Raw genomic sequence first — 20138 nt, 5'->3', positions numbered from 1 at the left:
ATCAGCAGATGACTGTTCCCCAAGCTTTGAATGGAGCTCCGCCTGTCCGCGGATTACCAGATTGAGTTAATACCACCACATTTTTCTGTGCCATGTTCTTGCAGTTTTCTTACTCTCGGTATCAGATTGCTGTGAGCATGTGAATTTGTGCAAAACTCATCATTTCAGTGTCCTCTTTCATAAGCTTTCTTTACGTCATATCTGTAATTCTAAATGGTCGTGACACCTACTGAGTTGTGGCAAAGAGTCACAACATAACGAATAAAAGAAAACATTTTTGTAGCCCTTTCTCCATCTTCAACCTTAATGGGTATCTGACGCTTGTGTTTTGCTGCAGATCTAAAGAATGGCGAGTGGTGTCTGAACGCAGAGGGGACCTCCATGAAAATAAAGGAGGAGGAGCCGGCGCTGGGCGACACCCCCGGCTTGGCACCTTCCGTCACTCTGAGCATTGGGATGGTGCCCGCCCCTCTCCAGAGCGTGGAGCCCCAGCTCCCAATGGATACCATGGTAAGATGCCCCAACTGGGATTGTGTGCCACGCTGGAGTACTGTGGCATGGCTCTTTTGTTGGTAGACTGGCAGCTTAGGGCCCACGTTAGGGAAGGGCTTAAAGCTAGTATTGTGACAGGCAACAGGTTTAGGGATAGTGTAAGGGGTAGAGAAAGGGAAATGGAACGAAATGGAGGTATAGTGAGGGATATTGTGAGGTTTAAGCACAGTGTTAGGTGTAGGGTTATGTGAAGGAGAAGTTTGGGGGATTAGAGATTGAACGTGGGGAGATGAAATTAAAAGTGCAAAATAGGAGACCCAAGATGCATCACTAAAGAAGTAATCTTGCAACATTATTCCTAAAGTGAGTATCCCAAAAAATCATATGGAACCTTAATGCCGTGTCAGAAACCTGTCCAGCGTTTCACTCCTGAGACTGGCACCTGCACACCTCACGGGGAGCGGTCACAGGCTGATGTATCAATCTGAAGGCGCGGCAACAAGACTGAGTCAAGTCTGAGAGCACATTGCCAAGATTTGTACAGACACTTATTTATGACAGGTTTCCTAGCCAAGCCTGATCCAGGCATTTATCCTAGGTTTCTTCTTAGGCATCTCTTTCAGGGCGGGTGCAGAAGTGGTAAGAGTGTGGTCTTGGAGGCCACTGGATCAAAGGACTTAAAGACAATGTCTTGAATTCTTTCATACACTGATTTCTTTCCCCAGTACTAAATGCCCTGTTTTGGCAAAAGCCTGCGCAGCATAAGCAACTATTACCCTGTAGTGGATGATCATGCCTGGTCCAGGGGAGTAAAAAGTGGTGGTAGCCACAGGAGCAGTCCGATTCTAGTGGGAGGACGTACGATTGTGTCCAACTTCGCTCCTCCAAATCTCATTACTTCATGTTTTTTTCTTCTTTGCAGATAAAGGTTCTGAGTCCAAACACACTTCCTCAGATTAAGCTGGAACCTCATGAAGTGGATCAGTTCTTGAACCTGTGCCCCAAGGAAGGTCTGTATTAGATCGTCTTTGACTTGCAAACCCTTCACCTCCTCAGATGCCTCCTTACCATGGGACAGGCTGGCATACATGTTCTGCACTTGAGTTTGACATCTAAGGTCCTTTGAAGCACTCCCTTCTACTCTGTTCATGGGCTGTGTCACCACCTTGAGTTGCACACGCAGTCGCTTTCTGAAGATAGCTCACCTCCTTCATTTAGAAGCTGATGCCTTTTGCCTGTCTTATTTGAGGTGCCCGCTTCTTGAAGGAGGAAGCAAGCCACCTCAACGGCCTCTCCTTTCTGCGTCAATGGACTTCCCCATAATGGTACATTGCTATAATTGTCTGTTCTGGGGAGCCGTTCTTCTGCATTGAAGGCTAGATGTTTAGGGCACATCTATTTTGGGTTCCTGTCTGCCTTCTTGGATGAGTAGATGTGTTTGCGTCTACGGCTTCCATTGTTATATGTGGCTACATCTAAATCCTCTCTATTTTGGGTAGCTGACATGTAGCTGACATTTTCTTTCATTGAGGGTTTGCCACCCAGGGCATGAGATGACTGGTACCTTTCTTTCAGGGTTTGCTGTTAAGGAGCTATTCACATTTGGCTTGAAAACCTCTCTCCTTCGGGGCTCACTATCTAGGGCCATTCGCTATCGAAGGAGGCAGGCTTCCACCCTACAAGCTTATCCATGGCCTCCCCTACTCAGAAGAAAGGATAGAAAGAGCCCCATCCAGCTCGCATCCTAGCTGCAGCCTGTTCATGTCCTTGCCACCCTTCTCCTTGTCACTGCTGCTTCCCCGGCCGCTCTCCTTCTCCTTGCTGCTGTCTCATTGTATGCTGCTGTGCTTGCCCAGCCCCCCTTGCCCCCTCTCCTTGCAGTCCCTCTCCTTGAGCCCCCTCTCCTTGCAGTCCCTCTCCTTGAGCCCCTTCTCCTTGCAGCCCCTCTCCTTGCAGCCCCTCTCCTTGCAGCCCCTCTCCTTGCAGCCCCTCTCCTTGAGCTCCCGCTCCTTGCAGTCCCTCTCCTTGAGCCCCCTCTCCTTGCAGTCCCTCTCCTTGAGCCCCCTCTCCTTGAGCCCCCTCTCCTTGCAGCCCCTCTCCTTGCAGTCCCTCTCCTTGCAGTCCCTCTCCTTGAGCCCCCGCTCCTTTCAGTCCCTCTCCTTGAGCCTCCTCTCCTTGCAGGCCCTCTCCTTGCAGTCCATCTCCTTGCAGTCACTCTCCTTGAGCCCCCCTCTCCTTGCAGTCCCTCTCCTTGAGCCCCCTCTCCTTGCAGTCCCTCTCCTTGAGCCCCCACTCCTTGCAGTCCCTCTCCTTGAGCCCCCACTCCTTGCAGTCCCTCTCCTTGCATTCCTCTCCTTGCATTCCTCTCCTTGCAGTCCCTCTCCTTGAGCCCCCACTCCTCGCAGTCCCTCTCTTCGAGCCCCCTCTCCTTGCAGTCCCTCTCCTTGAGCCCCCACTCCTTGCAGTCCCTCTGTTCGAGACCCCGCTCCTTGCAGTCCCTCTCTTCGAGCCCCCGCTCCTTGCAGTCCCTCTCCTTGAGCCCCCTCTCCTTGCAGTCCCTCTCCTTGAGCCCCCACTCCTTGCAGTCCCTCTCTTCGAGCCCCCTCTCCTTGCAGTCCCTCTCCTTGAGCCCCCGCTCCTTGCAGTCCCTCTCCTTGAGCCCCCGCTCCTTGCAGTCCCTCTCCTTGAGCCCCCTCTCCTTGAGCCCCCACTCCTTGCAGTCCCTCTCTTCAAGCCCCCTCTCCTTGCAGTCCCTCTCCTTGAGCCCCCGCTTCTTGCAGTCCCTCTCCTTGAGCCCTCGCTTCTTGCAGCCCCTCTCCTTGAGCCCCTGCTCCTTGCAGTCCCTCTCCTTGAGCCCCCGCTCCTTGCAGTCCCTCTCCTTGAGCTCCCGCTCCTTGCAGTCCCGCTCCTTGCAGTCCCTCTCCTTGAGCCCCCTCTCCTTGCAGTCCATCTCCTTGCAGTCCATCTCCTTGCAGTCACTCTCCTTGAGCCCCCCTCCCTCTCCGTGAGCCCCCGCTCCTTGCAGTCCCTCTCCTTGAGCCCCCACTCCTTGCAGTCCCTCTCCTTGAGTCCCTCTCCTTGCACTCCCTCGCCTTGCAGGCCCTCTCCTTGAGCCCCCTCTCCTCGCAGTCCCTCTCCTTGAGCCCCCACTCCTTGCAGTCCCTCTCCTTGAGCCCCCTCTCCTTGAGCCCCACTCCTAGCAGTCCCTCTCTTCGAGACCCCGCTCCTTGCAGTCCCTCTCTTTGAGACCCCGCTCCTTGCAGTCCCTCTCTTCGAGACCCCGCTCCTTGCAGTCCCTCTCCTTGAGCCTCCGCTCCTTGCAGTCCCTCTCCTTGAGCCCCCTCTCCTTGAGACCCCACTCCTTGCAGTCCCTCTCTTCGAGCCCCCTCTCCTTGCAGTCCCTCTCCTTGAGCCCCCTCTCCTTGAGCCCCCGCTTCTTGCAGTCCCTCTCCTTGAGCCCCTGCTTCTTGCAGTCCCTCTCCTTGAGCCCCTGCTCCTTGCAGTCCCTCTCCTTGAGCCCCCTCTCCTTGCAGTCCCTCTCCTTGCAGTCCCTCTCCTTGCAGTCCCTCTCCTTGCAGTCCCGCTCCTTGCAGTCCCTTTCCTTGAGCCCCCGCTCCTTGCAGTCCCGCTCCTTGAGCCCCCTCTCCTTGCAGTCCATCTCCTTGCAGTCCATCTCCTTTCACTCTCCTTGAGCCCCCCTCCTTGCAGTCCCTCTCCTTGAGCCCCCTCTTCTTGCAGTCTCTCTCCTCGAGCCCCCTCTCCTTGCAGTCCCTCTCCCTGCAGTCCCTCTCCTTGCAGTCCCTCTCCTTGAGCCACCTCTTCTTGCAGTCCCTCTCCTTGCAGTCCATCTCCTTGCAGTCACTCTCCTTGAGCCACCCTCCTTGCAGTCCCTCTCCTTGAGCCCCCTCTTCTTGCAGTCCCTCTCCTCGAGCCCACTCTCCTTGCAGTCCCTCTCCTCGAGCCCCCTCTCCCTGCAGTCCCTCTCCTTGCAGTCCCTCTCCTTGCAGTCCCTCTCCTTGAGCCCCCTCTCCTTGAGCCCCCTCTCCTTGAGCCCCCTCTCCTTGCAGTCCCTCTCCTTGCAGTCCCTCTCCTTGAGCCCCCTCTCCCTGCAGTCCCTCTCTTTGAGCCGCTCTCCTTGCAGTCCCACCCCTTGAGCCCCCTCTCCTTGCAGTCCCTCTCCTCGAGCCTCCTCCCCTTGCAGTCCTTCTCCTCGAGCCCCCACTCCTTGCAGTCCCTCTCCTTGAGCCGCTCTCCTTGCAGTCCCACCACTTGAGCCCCCTCTCCTTGCAGTCCCTCTCCTCGAGCCTCCTCTCCTTGCAGTCCCTCTCCTTGCAGTCCTTCTCCTTGAGCCCCCGCTCCTTGCAGTCCCTCTCTTCGAGACCCCGCTCCTTGCAGTCCCTCTCTTCGAGACACCGCTCCTTGCAGTCCCTCTCTTCGAGACCCCGCTCCTTGCAGTCCCTCTCCTTGAGCCCCCCTCTCCTTGAGCCCCCCTCTCCTTGCAGTCCCTCTCCTTGCAGTCCCTCTCCTTGCAGTCCCTCTCCTTGCAGTCCCTCTCCTTGAGCCCCCACTCCTTGCAGTCCCTCTCCTTGAGCCCCGCTCCTTGCAGTCCCTCTCCTCGAGCCTGCTCTCCTTGAGCCCCCTCTTCTTGCAGTCCCTCTCCTCGAGCCCCCTCTCCTTGCAGTCCTTCTCCTTGAGCCCCCTCTCCCTGCAGTCCCTCTCCTTGAGCCGCTCTCCTTGCAGTCCCACCCCTTGAGCCCCCTCTCCTTGCAGTCCCTCTCCTCAAGCCTCCTCTCCTTGCAGTCCCTCTCCTTGCAGTCCCTCTCCTTGAGCCCCCTCTCCCTGCAGTCCCTCTCCTTGAGCCGCTCTCCTTGCAGTCCCACCCCTTGAGCCCCCTCTCCTTGCAGTCCCTCTCCTCGAGCATCCTCTCCTTGCAGTCCCTCTCCTTGAGCCCCCTCTCCTTGAGCCCCCTCTCCTTGCAGTCCCTCTCCTTGCAGTCCCTCTCCTTGCAGTCCCTCTCCTTGCAGTCCCTCTCCTTGCAGTCCCTTTCCTTGAGCCCCCGCTCCTTGCAGTCCCGCTCCTTGCAGTCCCTTTCCTTGAGCCCCCTCTCCTTGCAGTCCATCTCCTTGCAGTCCATCTCCTTTCACTCTCCTTGAGCCCCCCTCCTTGCAGTCCCTCTCCTTGAGCCCCCTCTTCTTGCAGTCTCTCTCCTCGAGCCCCCTCTCCTTGCAGTCCCTCTCCCTGCAGTCCCTCTCCTTGCAGTCCCTCTCCTCAAGCCTCCTCTCCTTGCAGTCCCTCTCCTTGCAGTCCCTCTCCTTGAGCCCCCTCTCCCTGCAGTCCCTCTCCTTGAGCCGCTCTCCTTGCAGTCCCACCCCTTGAGCCCCCTCTCCTTGCAGTCCCTCTCCTCGAGCATCCTCTCCTTGCAGTCCCTCTCCTTGAGCCCCCTCTCCTTGAGCCCCCTCTCCTTGCAGTCCCTCTCCTTGCAGTCCCTCTCCTTGCAGTCCCTCTCCTTGCAGTCCCTTTCCTTGAGCCCCCGCTCCTTGCAGTCCCTTTCCTTGAGCCCCCTCTCCTTGCAGTCCATCTCCTTGCAGTCCATCTCCTTTCACTCTCCTTGAGCCCCCCTCCTTGCAGTCCCTCTCCTTGAGCCCCCTCTTCTTGCAGTCTCTCTCCTCGAGCCCCCTCTCCTTGCAGTCCCTCTCCCTGCAGTCCCTCTCCTTGCAGTCCCTCTCCTTGAGCCACCTCTTCTTGCAGTCCCTCTCCTTGCAGTCCATCTCCTTGCAGTCACTCTCCTTGAGCCCCCCTCCTTGCAGTCCCTCTCCTTGAGCCCCCTCTTCTTGCAGTCCCTCTCCTCGAGCCCACTCTCCTTGCAGTCCCTCTCCTTGAGCCCCCTCTCCCTGCAGTCCCTCTCCTTGCAGTCCCTCTCCTTGAGCCCCCTCTTCTTGCAGTCCCTCTCCTTGAGCCCCCACTCTTTGCAGTCCCTCTCTTCGAGACCCCGCTCCTTGCAGTCCCTCTCTTCGAGACACCGCTCCTTGCAGTCCCTCTCTTCAAGACCCCGCTCCTTGCAGTCCCTCTCTTCGAGACCCCGCTCCTTGCAGTCCCTCTCCTTGAGCCCCCCTCTCCTTGCAGTCCCTCTCCTTGCAGTCCCTCTCCTTGCAGTCCCTCTCCTTGAGCCCCCTCTCCCTGCAGTCCCTCTCCTTGAGCCGCTCTCCTTGCAGTCCCACCCCTTGAGCCCCCTCTCCTTGCAGTCCCTCTCCTCGAGCCTCCTCCCCTTGCAGTCCTTCTCCTTGAGCCCCCACTCCTTGCAGTCCCTCTCCTTGAGCCGCTCTCCTTGCAGTCCCACCAATTGAGCCCCCTCTCCTTGCAGTCCCTCTCCTCGAGCCTCCTCTCCTTGCAGTCCTTCTCCTTGAGCCCCCACTCTTTGCAGTCCCTCTCTTCGAGACCCCGCTCCTTGCAGTCCCTCTCTTCGAGACACCGCTCCTTGCAGTCCCTCTCTTCGAGACCCCGCTCCTTGCAGTCCCTCTCCTTGAGCCCCCCTCTCCTTGCAGTCCCTCTCCTTGCAGTCCCTTTCCTTGCAGTCCCTTTCCTTGCAGTCCCTCTCCTTGCAGTCCCTCTCCTTGAGCCCCCTCTCCTTGCAGTCCCTCTCCTTGCAGTCCCTCTCCTTGAGCCCCCACTCCTTGCAGTCCCTCTCCTTGAGCCCCCGCTCCTTGCAGTCCCTCTCCTCGAGCCTGCTCTCCTTGAGCCCCCTCTTCTTGCAGTCCCTCTCCTCGAGCCCCCTCTCCTTGCAGTCCTTCTCCTTGAGCCCCCTCTCCCTGCAGTCCCTCTCCTTGAGCCGCTCTCCTTGCAGTCCCACCCCTTGAGCCCCCTCTCCTTGCAGTCCCTCTCCTCGAGCCTCCTCTCCTTGCAGTCCCTCTCCTTGCAGTCCCTCTCCTTGAGCCCCCTCTCCCTGCAGTCCCTCTCCTTGAGCCGCTCTCCTTGCAGTCCCACCCCTTGAGCCCCCTCTCCTTGCAGTCCCTCTCCTCGAGCATCCTCCCCTTGCAGTCCTTCTCCTTGAGCCCCCACTCCTTGCAGTCCCTCTCCTTGAGCCGCTCTCCTTGCAGTCCCACCACTTGAGCCCCCTCTCCTTGCAGTCCCTCTCCTCGAGCCTCCTCTCCTTGCAGTCCCTCTCCTTGCAGTCCTTCTCCTTGAGCCCCCACTCCTTGCAGTCCCTCTCTTCGAGACCCCGCTCCTTGCAGTCCCTCTCTTCGAGACACCGCTCCTTGCAGTCCCTCTCTTCGAGACACCGCTCCTTGCAGTCCCTCTCTTCGAGACCCCGCTCCTTGCAGTCCCTCTCTTCGAGACCCCGCTCCTTGCAGTCCCTCTCCTTGAGCCCCCCTCTCCTTGCAGTCCCTCTCCTTGCAGTCCATCTCCTTGCAGTCCATCTCCTTGCAGTCCATCTCCTTGCAGTCCCTCTCCTTGCAGTCCCTCTCCTTGCAGTCCCTCTCCTTGAGCCCCCTCTCCTTGCAGTCCCTCTCCTTGCAGTCCCTCTCCTTGAGCCCCCACTCCTTGCAGTCCCTCTCCTTGAGCCCCCGCTCCTTGCAGTCCCTCTCCTCGAGCCTGCTCTCCTTGAGCCCCCTCTTCTTGCAGTCCCTCTCCTTGAGCCCCCTCTCCTTGCATTCCGCTCCTTGCAGTCCCTCTCCTCGAGCCTGCTCTCCTTGAGCCCCCTCTTCTTGCAGTCCCTCTCCTCGAGCCCCCTCTCCTTGCATTCCTCTCCTTGCAGTCCCTCTCTTCGAGCCCCCGCTCCTTGCAGTCCCTCTCTTCGAGCCCCCGCTCCTTGCAGTCCCTCTCCTTGAGCCCCCTCTCCTTGCAGTCCCTCTCCTTGAGCCCCCACTCCTTGCAGTCCCTCTCTTCGAGCCCCCTCTCCTTGCAGTCCCTCTCCTTGAGCCCCCGCTCCTTGCAGTCCCTCTCCTTGAGCCCCCTCTCCTTTCAGTCCCTCTCCTCGAGCCTCCTCTCCTTGCAGTCCCTCTCCTTGGAGTCCCCTCTCCTTGGAGTCCCCTCTCCTTGCAGTCCCGCTCCTCGAGCCTCCTCTCCTTGCAGTCCCTCTCCTCGAGCCTCCTCTCCTTGAGCCCCCTATTCTTGCAGTCCCTCTCCTCGAGCCCCCTCTCCTTGCAGTCCCTCTCCTTGAGCCCCCTCTCCCTGCAGTCCCTCTCCTTGAGCCGCTTTCCTTGCAGTCCCACCCCTTGAGCCCCCTCTCCTTGCAGTCCCTCTCCTCGAGCATCCTCTCCTTGCAGTCCCTCTCCTTGAGCCCCCGCTCCTTGCAATCCCTCTCCTTGGGCCCCCGCTCCTTGCAGTCCCTCTCCTTGAGCCCCCGCTCCTTGCAGAACCTCTCCTTGAGCCCCCGCTCCTTGCAGTTCCTCTCCTTGAGCCCCCGCTCCTTGCAGTCCCTCTCCTTGAGCCCCCTCTCCTTGCAGTCCCTCTCTTCGAGCCCCTGCTCCTTGCAGTCCCTCTTCTTGAGCCCCCGCTCCTTGCAGTCCCTCTTCTAGAGCCCCCGCTCCTTGCAGTCCCTCTCCTTGAGCCCCCTCTCCTCGCAGTCCCTCTCCTTGAGCCCCCTCTCCTCGCAGTCCCTCTCCTTGAGCCCCCTCTCCTCGCAGTCCCTCTCCTTGAGCCCCCTCTCCTAGCAGTCCCTCTCCTTGAGCCCCCTCTCCTCGCAGTCCCTCTCCTTGAGCCCCCTCTCCTCGCAGTCCCTCTCCTTGAGCCCCCGCTCCTTGCAGTACCTCTCCTTGAGTCCCTCTCCTTGCACTCCCTCGCCTTGCAGGCCCTCTCCTTGAGCCCCCGCTCATTGCAGGCCCTCTCCTTGAGCCCCCACTCCTTGCAGTCCCTCTCCTTGAGCCCCCACTCCTTGCATTCCTCTCCTTGCATCCCTCTCCTTGCAGTCCCTCTCCTTGCAGTCCCTCTCCTTGAGCCCCCACTCCTTGCAGTCCCTCTCTTCGAGACCCCGCTCCTTGCAGTCCCTCTCTTCGAGACCCCGCTCCTTGCAGTCCCTCTCCTTGAGCCCCCTCTCCTTGCAGTCCCTCTCCTTGAGCCCCCACTCCTTGCAGTCCCTCTCTTCGAGCCCCCTCTCCTTGCAGTCCCTCTCCTTGAGCCCCCGCTTCTTGCAGTCCCTCTCCTTGAGCCCTCGCTTCTTGCAGTCCCTCTCCTTGAGCCCCTGCTCCTTGCAGTCCCTCTCCTTGAGCCCCCGCTCCTTGCAGTCCCTCTCCTTGAGCTCCCGCTCCTTGCAGTCCCGCTCCTTGCAGTCCCTCTCCTTGAGCCCCCTCTCCTTGCAGTCCATCTCCTTGCAGTCCATCTCCTTGCAGTCACTCTCCTTGAGCCCCCCTCCCTCTCCGTGAGCCCCCGCTCCTTGCAGTCCCTCTCCTTGAGCCCCCACTCCTTGCAGTCCCTCTCCTTGTGTCCCTCTCCTTGCACTCCCTCGCCTTGCAGGCCCTCTCCTTGAGCCCCCTCTCCTCGCAGTCCCTCTCCTTGAGCCCCCACTCCTTGCAGTCCCTCTCCTTGAGCCCCCTCTTCTTGCAGTCCCTCTCCTTGAGCCCCCACTCCTAGCAGTCCCTCTCTTCGAGACCCCGCTCCTTGCAGTCCCTCTCTTTGAGACCCCGCTCCTTGCAGTCCCTCTCTTCGAGACCCCGCTCCTTGCAGTCCCTCTCTTCGAGACCCCGCTCCTTGCAGTCCCTCTCCTTGAGCCTCCGCTCCTTGCAGTCCCTCTCCTTGAGCCCCTTCTCCTTGAGCCCCCACTCCTTGCAGTCCCTCTCTTCGAGCCCCCTCTCCTTGCAGTCCCTCTCCTTGAGCCCCCGCTTCTTGCAGTCCCTCTCCTTGAGCCCCCGCTTCTTGCAGTCCCTCTCCTTGAGCCCCTGCTCCTTGCAGTCCCTCTCCTTGAGCCCCCTCTCCTTGCAGTCCCTCTCCTTGCAGTCCCTCTCCTTGCAGTCCCGCTCCTTGCAGTCCCTCTCCTTGCAGTCCCGCTCCTTGCAGTCCCTTTCCTTGAGCCCCCGCTCCTTGCAGTCCCGCTCCTTGCAGTCCCGCTCCTTGAGCCCCCTCTCCTTGCAGTCCATCTCCTTGCAGTCCATCTCCTTTCACTCTCCTTGAGCCCCCCTCCTTGCAGTCCCTCTCCTTGAGCCCCCTCTTCTTGCAGTCTCTCTCCTCGAGCCCCCTCTCCTTGCAGTCCCTCTCCCTGCAGTCCCTCTCCTTGAGCCACCTCTCCTTGCAGTCCATCTCCTTGCAGTCACTCTCCTTGAGCCCCCCTCCTTGCAGTCCCTCTCCTTGAGCCCCCTCTTCTTGCAGTCCCTCTCCTCGAGCCCACTCTCCTTGCAGTCCCTCTCCTTGAGCCCCCTCTCCCTGCAGTCCCTCTCCTTGCAGTCCCTCTCCTTGAGCCCCCTCTCCTTGCAGTCCCTCTCCTTGAGCCCCCTCTCCTTGCAGTCCCTCTCCTTGCAGTCCCTCTCCTTGAGCCCCCTCTCCCTGCAGTCCCTCTCCTTGAGCCGCTCTCCTTGCAGTCCCACCCCTTGAGCCCCCTCTCCTTGCAGTCCCTCTCCTCGAGCCTCCTCCCCTTGCAGTCCTTCTCCTTGAGCCCCCACTCCTTGCAGTCCCTCTCCTTGAGCCGCTCTCCTTGCAGTCCCACCACTTGAGCCCCCTCTCCTTGCAGTCCTTCTCCTTGAGCCCCCATTCTTTGCAGTCCCTCTCTTCGAGACCCCGCTCCTTGCAGTCCCTCTCTTCGAGACACCGCTCCTTGCAGTTCCTCTCTTCGAGACCCCGCTCCTTGCAGTCCCTCTCCTTGAGCCCCCCTCTCCTTGCAGTCCCTCTCCTTGCAGTCCATCACCTTGCAGTCCCTCTCCTTGCAGTCCCTCTCCTTGAGCCCCCTCTCCTTGCAGTCCCTCTCCTTGCAGTCCCTCTCCTTGCAGTCCCTCTCCTTGAGCCCCCACTCCTTGCAGTCCCTCTCCTTGAGCCCCCGCTCCTTGCAGTCCCTCTCCTCGAGCCTGCTCTCCTTGAGCCCCCTCTTCTTGCAGTCCCTCTCCTCGAGCCCCCTCTCCTTGCAGTCCTTCTCCTTGAGCCCCCTCTCCCTGCAGTCCCTCTCCTTGAGCCGCTCTCCTTGCAGTCCCACCCCTTGAGCCCCCTCTCCTTGCAGTCCCTCTCCTCGAGCCTCCTCTCCTTGCAGTCCCTCTCCTTGCAGTCCCTCTCCTTGAGCCCCCTCTCCCTGCAGTCCCTCTCCTTGAGCCGCTCTCCTTGCAGTCCCACCCCTTGAGCCCCCTCTCCTTGCAGTCCCTCTCCTCGAGCCTCCTCCCCTTGCAGTCCTTCTCCTTGAGCCCCCACTCCTTGCAGTCCCTCTCCTTGAGCCGCTCTCCTTGCAGTCCCACCACTTGAGCCCCCTCTCCTTGCAGTCCCTCTCCTCGAGCCTCCTCTCCTTGCAGTCCCTCTCCTTGCAGTCCTTCTCCTTGAGCCCCCACTCCTTGCAGTCCCTGTCTTTGAGACCCCGCTCCTTGCAGTCCCTCTCTTCGAGACACCGCTCCTTGCAGTCCCTCTCTTCGAGACACCGCTCCTTGCAGTCCCTCTCTTCGAGACCCCGCTCCTTGCAGTCCCTCTCCTTGAGCCCCCCTCTCCTTGAGCCCCCCTCTCCTTGCAGTCCCTCTCCTTGCAGTCCATCTCCTTGCAGTCCCTCTCCTTGCAGTCCCTCTCCTTGAGCCCCCTCTCCTTGCAGTCCCTCTCCTTGAGCCCCCACTCCTTGCAGTCCCTCTCCTTGAGCCGCTCTCCTTGCAGTCCCACCACTTGAGCCCCCTCTCCTTGCAGTCCCTCTCCTCGAGCCTCCTCTCCTTGCAGTCCCTCTCCTTGCAGTCCTTCTCCTTGAGCCCCCACTCCTTGCAGTCCCTGTCTTTGAGACCCCGCTCCTTGCAGTCCCTCTCTTCGAGACACCGCTCCTTGCAGTCCCTCTCTTCGAGACACCGCTCCTTGCAGTCCCTCTCTTCGAGACCCCGCTCCTTGCAGTCCCTCTCCTTGAGCCCCCCTCTCCTTGAGCCCCCCTCTCCTTGCAGTCCCTCTCCTTGCAGTCCATCTCCTTGCAGTCCCTCTCCTTGCAGTCCCTCTCCTTGAGCCCCCTCTCCTTGCAGTCCCTCTCCTTGAGCCCCCACTCCTTGCAGTCCCTCTCCTTGAGCCCCCGCTCCTTGCAGTCCCTCTCCTCGAGCCTGCTCTCCTTGAGCCCCCTCTTCTTGCAGTCCCTCTCCTCGAGCCCCCTCTCCTTGCAGTCCTTCTCCTTGAGCCCCCTCTCCTTGCAGTCCCTCTCCTTGAGCCGCTCTCCTTGCAGTCCCACCCCTTGAGCCCCCTCTCCTTGCAGTCCCTCTCCTCGAGCCCCCGCTCCTTGCAGTCCCTCTCCTTGAGCCCCCGCTCCTTGCAGTCCCTCTCCTTGAGCCCCCGCTCCTTGCAGTCCCTCTCCTTGAGCCCCCTCTCCTTGCAGTCCCTCTTCTTGAGCCCCCACTCCTTGCAGTCCCTCTTCTTGAGCCCCCGCTTCTTGCAGTCCCTCTTCTTGAGCCCCCGCTCCTTGCAGTCCCTCTTCTTGAGCCCCCTCTCCCTGCAGTCCCTCTCCTTGAGCCGCTCTCCTTGCAGTCCCACCCCTTGAGCCCCCTCTCCTTGCAGTCCCTCTCCTTGAGCCCCCTCTCCTTGCAGTCCCTCTTCTTGAGCCCCCTCTCCTTGCAGTCCCTCTTCTTGAGCCCCCACTCCTTGCAGTCCCTCTTCTTGAGCCCCCGCTTCTTGCAGTCCCTCTTCTTGAGCCCCCGCTCCTTGCAGTCCCTCTTCTTGAGCCCCCTCTCCTCGCAGTCCCTCTCCTTGAGCCCCCGCTCCTTGCAGTCCCTCTCCTTGAGTCCCTCTCCTTGCACTCCCTCGCCTTGTATGCCCTCTCCTTGAGCCCCCGCTCCTTGCAGTCCCTCTCCTTGAGACCCCTCTCCTTGCAGTCCATCTCCTTGCAGTCACTCTCCTTGAGCCCCCCTCTCCTTGCAGTCCCTCTCCTTGCAGTCCATCTCCTTGCAGTCCCTCTCCTTGCAGTCCCTCTCCTTGCAGTCCCTCTCCTTGAGCCCCCACTCCTTGCAGTCCCTCTCTTCGAGCCCCCGCTCCTTGCAGTCCCTCTCTTCGAGCCCCCGCTCCTTGCAGTCCCTCTCTTCGAGCCCCCGCTCCTTGCAGTCCCTCTCTTCGAGCCCCCGCTCCTTGCAGTCCCTCTCTTCGAGCCCCCGCTCCTTGCAGTCCCTCTCTTCGAGCCCCCGCTCCTTGCAGTCCCTCTCTTTGAGTCCCTCTCCTTGCACTCCCTCGCCTTGCAGGCCCTCTCCTTGAGCCCCCGCTCCTTGCAGTCCCTCTCCTTGAGCCCCCTCTCCATGCATTCCTCTCCTTGCAGTCCCTCTCCTTGAGCCCCCGCTCCTTGCAGTCCCTCTCCTTGCAGTCCCTCTCCTTGAGCCCCCGCTCCTTGCAGTCCCTCTCCTTGAGTCCATCTCCTTGAGTCCCTCTCCTTCCAGTCCCTCTCCTTGAGCACCCTCTCCTTGCAGTCCCTCTCCTTGAGCCCCCGCTCCTTGCAGTCCCTCTCCTTGAGTCCCTCTCCTTGCACTCCCTCGCCTTGCAGGCCCTCTCCTTGAGCCCCCGCTCCTTGCAGTCCCTCTCTTCGAGCCCCCGCTCCTTGCAGTCCCTCTCTTCGAGCCCCCGCTCCTTGCAGTCCCTCTCTTCGAGCCCCCGCTCCTTGCAGTCCCTCTCTTTGAGCCCCCGCTCCTTGCAGTCCCTCTCTTCGAGCCCCCGCTCCTTGCAGTCCCTCTCCTTGAGCCCCCGCTCCTTGCAGTCCCTCTCCTTGCAGTCCCTCTCCTTGAGCCCCCACTCCTTGCAGTCCCTCTCTTCGAGCCCCCCTCTCCTTGCAGTCCCTCTCCTTGCAGTCCCTCTCCTTGCAGTCCCTCTCCTTGAGCCCCCACTCCTTGCAGTCCCTCTCCTTGCATTCCCTCTCCTTGAGCCCCCACTCCTTGCAGTCCCTCTTCGAGACCCCGCTCCTTGCAGTCCCTCTCCTTGAGCCCCCGCTCCTTGCAGTCCCTCTCCTTGCAGTCCCTCTCCTTGCAGTCCCTCTCCTTGAGCCCCCGCTCCTTGCAGTCCCTCTCCTTGAGTCCCTCTCCTTGAGTCCCTCTCCTTGAGTCCCACTCCTTGCAGTCCCTCTCCTTGCAGTCCCTCTCCTCGAGCCTCCTCTCCTTGCAGTCCCTCTCCTCGAGCCTCCTCTCCTTGAGCCCCCTCTTCTTGCAGTCCCTCTCCTCGAGCCCCCTCTCCTTGCAGTCCCTCTCCTTGAGCCCCCTCTCCCTGCAGTCCCTCTCCTTGAGCCCCCGCTCCTTGCAGTCCCTCTCCTTGAGCCCCCTCTCCTTGTAGTCCCTCTCCTTGAGCCCCCACTCCTTGCAGTCCTTCTCTTCGAGCCCCCTCTCCTTGCAGGCCCTCTCCTTGCAGTCCATCTCCTTGCAGTCCCTCTCCTTGAGCCCCCCTCTCCTTTAGTCCCTCTCCTTGAGCCCCCTCTGCTTGCAGTCCCTCTCCTTGAGCCCCCTCTCCTTGAGCCCCCACTCCTTGTAGTCCCTCTCCTTGCAGTCCCTCTCCTTGAGCCCCCACTCCTTGCAGTCCCTCTTCGAGACCCCGCTCCTTGCAGTCCCTCTCTTCGAGCCCCCGCTCCTTGCAGTCCCTCTCCTTGAGCCCCCGCTCCTTGCAGTCCCTCACCTTGCAGTCCCTCTCCTTGCAGTCCCTCTCCTTGAGCCCCCACTCCTTGCAGTCCCTCTCTTCGAGCCCCCGCTCCTTGCAGTCCCTCTCCTTGAGCCCCCGCTCCTTGCAGTCCCTCTCCTTGAGCCCCCTCTCCTTGAGCCCCCTCTCCTTGCAGTCCCTCTCCTTGCAGTCCCTCTCCTTGCAGTCCCTCTCCTTGCAGTCCCTCTCCTTGCAGTCCCTCTCCTTGAGCCCCCGCTCCTTGCAGTCCCTCTCCTTGCAGTCCGTCTCCTCGAGCCTCCTCTCCTTGCAGTCCCTCTCCTTGCAGTCCCTCTCCTTGAGCCCCCACTCCTTGCAGTCCCTCTTCGAGACCCCGCTCCTTGCAGTCCCTCTTCGAGACCTCGCTCCTTGCAGTCCCTCTCCTTGAGCCCCCGCTCCTTGCAGTCCCTCTCCTTGAGCCCCCACTCCTTGCAGTCCCTCTCTTCGAGCCCCCTCTCCTTTCAGTCCCTCTCCTTGAGCCCCCGCTCCTTTCAGTCCCTCTTCTTGAGCCCCCGCTCCTTCCAGTCCCTCTCCTTGAGCCCCTCTCCTTGCAGTCCCTTTCCTTGAGCCCCCTCTCCTTGCAGTCCCTCTCCTTCCAGTCCCTCTCCTTGAGCCCTGCTCCTTGCAGTCCCTCTCCTTGCACTCCCTCGCCTTGCAGGCCCTCTCCTTGAGCCCCCGCTCCTTGAGCCCCCGCTCCTTGAGCCCCCGCTCCTTGCAGGCCCTCTCCTTGCAGGCCCTCTCCTTGCAGTCCATCTCCTTGCAGTCACTCTCCTTGAGCCCCCCTCTCCTTTAGTCCCTCTCCTTGAGCCCCCTCTCCTTGCAGTCTTTCTCCTTGAGCCCCCTCTCCTTGCATTCCTCTCCTTGCAGACCCTCTCCTTGAGCCCCCACTCCTTGCAGTCCCTCTCCTTGAGCCCCCACTCCTTGCAGTCCCTCTCTTCGAGCCCCCGCTCCTTGCAGTCCCTCTCCTTGAGCCCCCGCTCCTTGCAGTCCCTCTCCTTGAGCCCCCACTCCTTGCAGTCCCTCTCTTCGAGCCCCCTCTCCTTGAGCCCCCGCTCCTTGCAGTCCCTCTCCTTGAGCCCCCGCTCCTTGCAGTCCCTCTCCTTGAGCCCCCTCTCCTTGCAGTCCCTCTCCTTGCAGTCCCTCTCCTTGCAGTCCCTCTCCTTGAGCCCCTGCTCCTTGCAGTCCCTCTCCTTGAGTCCCTCTCCTTGAGTCCCACTCCTTGCAGGCCCTCTCCTTGAGCCCCCTTTCCTTGCAGTCCATCTCCTTGCAGTCCATCTCCTTGCAGTCCATCTCCTTGAGCCCCCTCTCCTTGCAGCCCCTCTCCTTGCAGTCCCTCTCCTTGAGCCCCCTCTCCTTGCAGGCCCTCTCCTTGCAGTCACTCTCCTTGAGCCCCCCTCTCCTTGCAGGCCCTCTCCTTGCAGTCCCTCTCCTTGAGCCCCCACTCCTTGCAGTCCCTCTCCTTGAGCCCCCTCTCCTTGCAGTCCCTCTCCTTGAGCCCCCACTCCTTGCAGTCCCTCTCTTCGAGACCCCGCTCCTTGCAGTCCCTCTCCTTGAGCCCCCGCTCCTTGCAGTCCCTCTCCTCCTTGCAGTCCCTCTCTTCGAGCCCCCACTCCTTGCAGTCCCTCTCTTCGAGCCCCCTCTCCTTGAGCCCCCTCTCCTTGCAGTCCCTCTCCTTGAGCCCCGCTCCTTGCAGTCCCTCTCCTTGAGCCCCCTCTCCTTGCAGTCCCTCTCCTTGAGCCCCCGCTCCTTGCAGTCCCTCTCCTTGAGTCCCACTCCTTGCACTCCCTCGCCTTGCAGGCCCTCTCCTTGAGCCCCCGCTCCTTGCAGTCCATCTCCTTGCAGTCATTCTCCTTGAGCCCCCCCTCCTTCAGTTCCCTCTTCTTGCAGTCCCTCTCCTCGAGCCCCCTCTCCTTGAGCACCCTCTCCCTGCAGTCGCTCTCCTTGCAGTCCCTCTCCTCGAGCCCCCTCTCCTTGCAGTCCCTCTCCTCGAGCCTCCTCTCCTTGCAATCCCTCTCCTTGGAGTCCCCTCTCTTTGCAGCCCCTCTCCTCGAGCCTCCTCTCCTTGCAGTCCCTCTCCTCGAGCCCCCTCTCCATGCAGTCCCTCTCCTTGCAGTCCCTCTCCTTGCAGTCCCTCTCCTTGAGCCGCTCTCCTTGCAGTCCCACCCCTTGAGCCCCCTCTCCTTGCAGTCCCACCCCTTGAGCCCCCTCTCCTTGCTGTCCCACCCCTCGAGCCTCCTCTCCTTGCAGTCCCTCTCCTCGAGCCTCCTCTCCTTGCAGTCCCTCTCCTTGAGCCCCATCTCCTTGCAGTCCCTCTCCTCGAGTCTCCTCTCCTTGCGCCTCCTCTCCTTGCAGTCCCTCTCCTCGAGCCTCCTCTCCTTGCAGTCCCTGTCCTTGGAGTCCCCTCTCCTTGCAGTCCCTCTCCTCGAGCCTCCTCTCCTTGCAGTCCCTCTCCTTGAGCCCCCTCTCCTTGAGCCCCCTCTCCCTGCAGGTCCCTGTCCTTGCAGTGCCTCTCCTTGAGCCCCCTCTCCCTGTAGTCCCTCTCCTTGCAGACCCTGTCCTTGAGCCCCCTCTCCCTGCAGTCCCTCTCCTTGCAGTCCCTCTCCTTGGAGTCCCCTCTCTTTGCAGCTCCTCTCCTCGAGCCTCCTCTCCTTGCAGTCCCTCTCCTTGAGCCCCCACTCCTTGCAGTCCCTCTCCTCGAGCCCCCACTCCTTGCAGTCCCTCTCCTCGAGCCCCCGCTCCCTGCAGTCCCTCTCATTGAGCCCCCTCTCCCTGCAGTCCCTCTCATTGAGCCCCCTCTCCCTGCAGTCCCTCTCCTTGAGCCGCTCTCCTTGCAGTCCCGCCCCTTGAGCCCCCTCTTCTTGCAGTCCCTCTCCTTGAGCCCCCTCTCCTTGCACTCCCTCTCCTTGCAGTCCCTCTCCTTGTAGTCCCTCTCCTCGAGCCCCCTCTCCCTGCAGTCCCTCTCATTGAGCCCCCTCTTCCTGCAGTCTCTCTCCTTGAGCCGCTATCCTTGAGCCGCTCTCCTTGCAGTCCCTCTCCTCGAGCCCCATCTCCTTGCAGTCCCTCTCCTTGTAGTCCCTCTCCTCGAGCCCCCTCTCCTTGCAGTCCCTCTCCTTGTAGTCCCTCTCCTCGAGCCCCTCTCCCTGCAGTCCCTCTCATTGAGCCCCCTCTCCCTGCAGTCCCTCTCCTTGAGCCGCTCTCCTTGAGCCGCTCTCCTTGCAGTCCCTCTCCTTGAGCCCCCTCTCCTTGCAGTCCCTCTCCTTGCAGTCCCTCTCCTTGCAGTCCCTCTCCTTGAGCCCCCTCTCCCTGCAGTCCCTCTCCTTGAGCCGCTCTCCTTGCAGTCCCTCTCCTTGAGCCCCCTCTCCTTGCAGTCCCTCTCCTTGCAGTCCCTCTCCTTGCAGTCCCTCTCCTTGAGCTCCCTCTCCCTGCCTTCTCTTTTGAGTCCCTGGACAAATGCAGAAAGGCCTCCTTGTGTAGTCCATTCTCAGGTAGGCGAGGATCTGCGGGACGACGGATGCTGGCGGTGTTTGTTTTAGTCTTGATATTAACTCCATCTTCTCTTTCTCCCCTGAACAGCGATGGACTCTCTGCATTTGCCGCCCACTCCTCCCAGCAGCCACGGCAGTGACTCGGACGGGAGTCAGAGCCCCAGCAGGTCGCTCCCTCCATCGAGTCCCTCCCAGTCCCAGGCTCCTGGCAAGGCTGCTTCCCGCACCCCCTCGGCCCTCTCCAGCTCACCGCTGCTGACCGCGCCGCATGTAAGTGCCTGGGGAGCTAGAGTGGGCGGGGGCTGCCCATCGGCGCCGGCCTGGGCAAGCCTGCGAGTAGCCCTAGGAGGGCATCTCTGTACTGTCCTCAGTCCACACGGGCAGAGTCCGGTCAGAAGGCTTCCTCTCATTATTTAAGTATAATAATAAACGATTCCTTGTGTTTCTCTCCCTTCTGTACGTCCATTCCTTCCCACCTCTTTACATGTGCGCCTGATCTTCATTTACCCACTCTACCCACCTCTGTGCCCTTCCCGGCCGCTGCCTCTGCGCCGCCCCCCCTGTGCCGTCCCCGCGCCACAGAAGCTGCAGGGCACCGGGCCCCTGCTCCTGACGGAGGAGGAGAAGAGGACGCTGGTCGCCGAGGGGTACCCCATCCCCAACAAGCTGCCCCTCACCAAAGCGGAGGAGAAGGCCTTGAAGAAGATCCGCAGGAAGATCAAAAACAAGGTAACGCCGCTTCCCCGCGGGATCTGTCTGTCTGTCTGTCTGTCTGTCTGTCTGCCTGTCTGCCTGCCTGTCTGTCTGTCTGTCTGTCTGTCTGTCTATCTATATATATATATATATATATATAGATAGATATCTATCTGACTATCTGTATATCTATCTGTCTGCCTGTCTGTCTATCTATCTGTATATCTATCTATATATATATATATATATATATATCTGTATATCTACCTATCTACCTATCTGTCTATCTATCTGTATATCTATCTGTCTATCTGTGTATCTATCTATCTATCGGTCTATATATCTATCTATCTGTATATCTATCTGTCTGTATATCTGTCTGTCTGTCTATCTGTATATCTATCTATCTATCGGTCTATCTGTATATCTATCAATCTGTATATCTACCTATCTATCTATCTGTATATCTGTATATGTGTCTGTCTATCTATCTGTCTATCTATCTATCTATCTATCTATCTATCTATCTATCTATCTATGTATCTGTATACCTGTCTATCTGTATATCTGTCTATCTGTATATCTAGCTATCTATCTATTAATCTATGTCTTTCTCTTTATTTCTCGCTATCTCTCTTATTTCTGTTTATCTCGCTCTATCTCTTATCTCTGTCTCTCTTATGTCTCTCTCTCTATCCATCTATCTCTGACTCTATTCGTCTATATCTCTAC

At 60.0% G+C, this 20138-nt stretch overlaps 1 protein-coding gene across 2 annotated transcripts in view; it reads left to right on the top strand.

Annotated features, from left to right (window-relative positions):
- The window catches only part of CREB3L2 (cAMP responsive element binding protein 3 like 2), a 147053-nt gene that overhangs the window by 115305 nt on the left and 11610 nt on the right, over positions 1–20138 (top strand). For both annotated transcript variants that reach the window (XM_069227968.1, XM_069227969.1), the window contains exons 3-6: positions 338–510; positions 1415–1502; positions 18802–18983; positions 19296–19442. In XM_069227968.1, the coding sequence (XP_069084069.1) occupies positions 338–510; positions 1415–1502; positions 18802–18983; positions 19296–19442 (590 nt within the window). The remainder of the gene's footprint in view (positions 1–337; positions 511–1414; positions 1503–18801; positions 18984–19295; positions 19443–20138) is intronic.

Source organism: Pleurodeles waltl, chromosome 4_1, assembly GCF_031143425.1.
Source record: "Pleurodeles waltl isolate 20211129_DDA chromosome 4_1, aPleWal1.hap1.20221129, whole genome shotgun sequence".
Classification (NCBI taxonomy): Eukaryota; Metazoa; Chordata; class Amphibia; order Caudata; family Salamandridae; genus Pleurodeles; species Pleurodeles waltl.
Note: the sequence above shows the minus strand (reverse complement) of the source record. Positions and strands in the feature narration are given on the sequence as shown.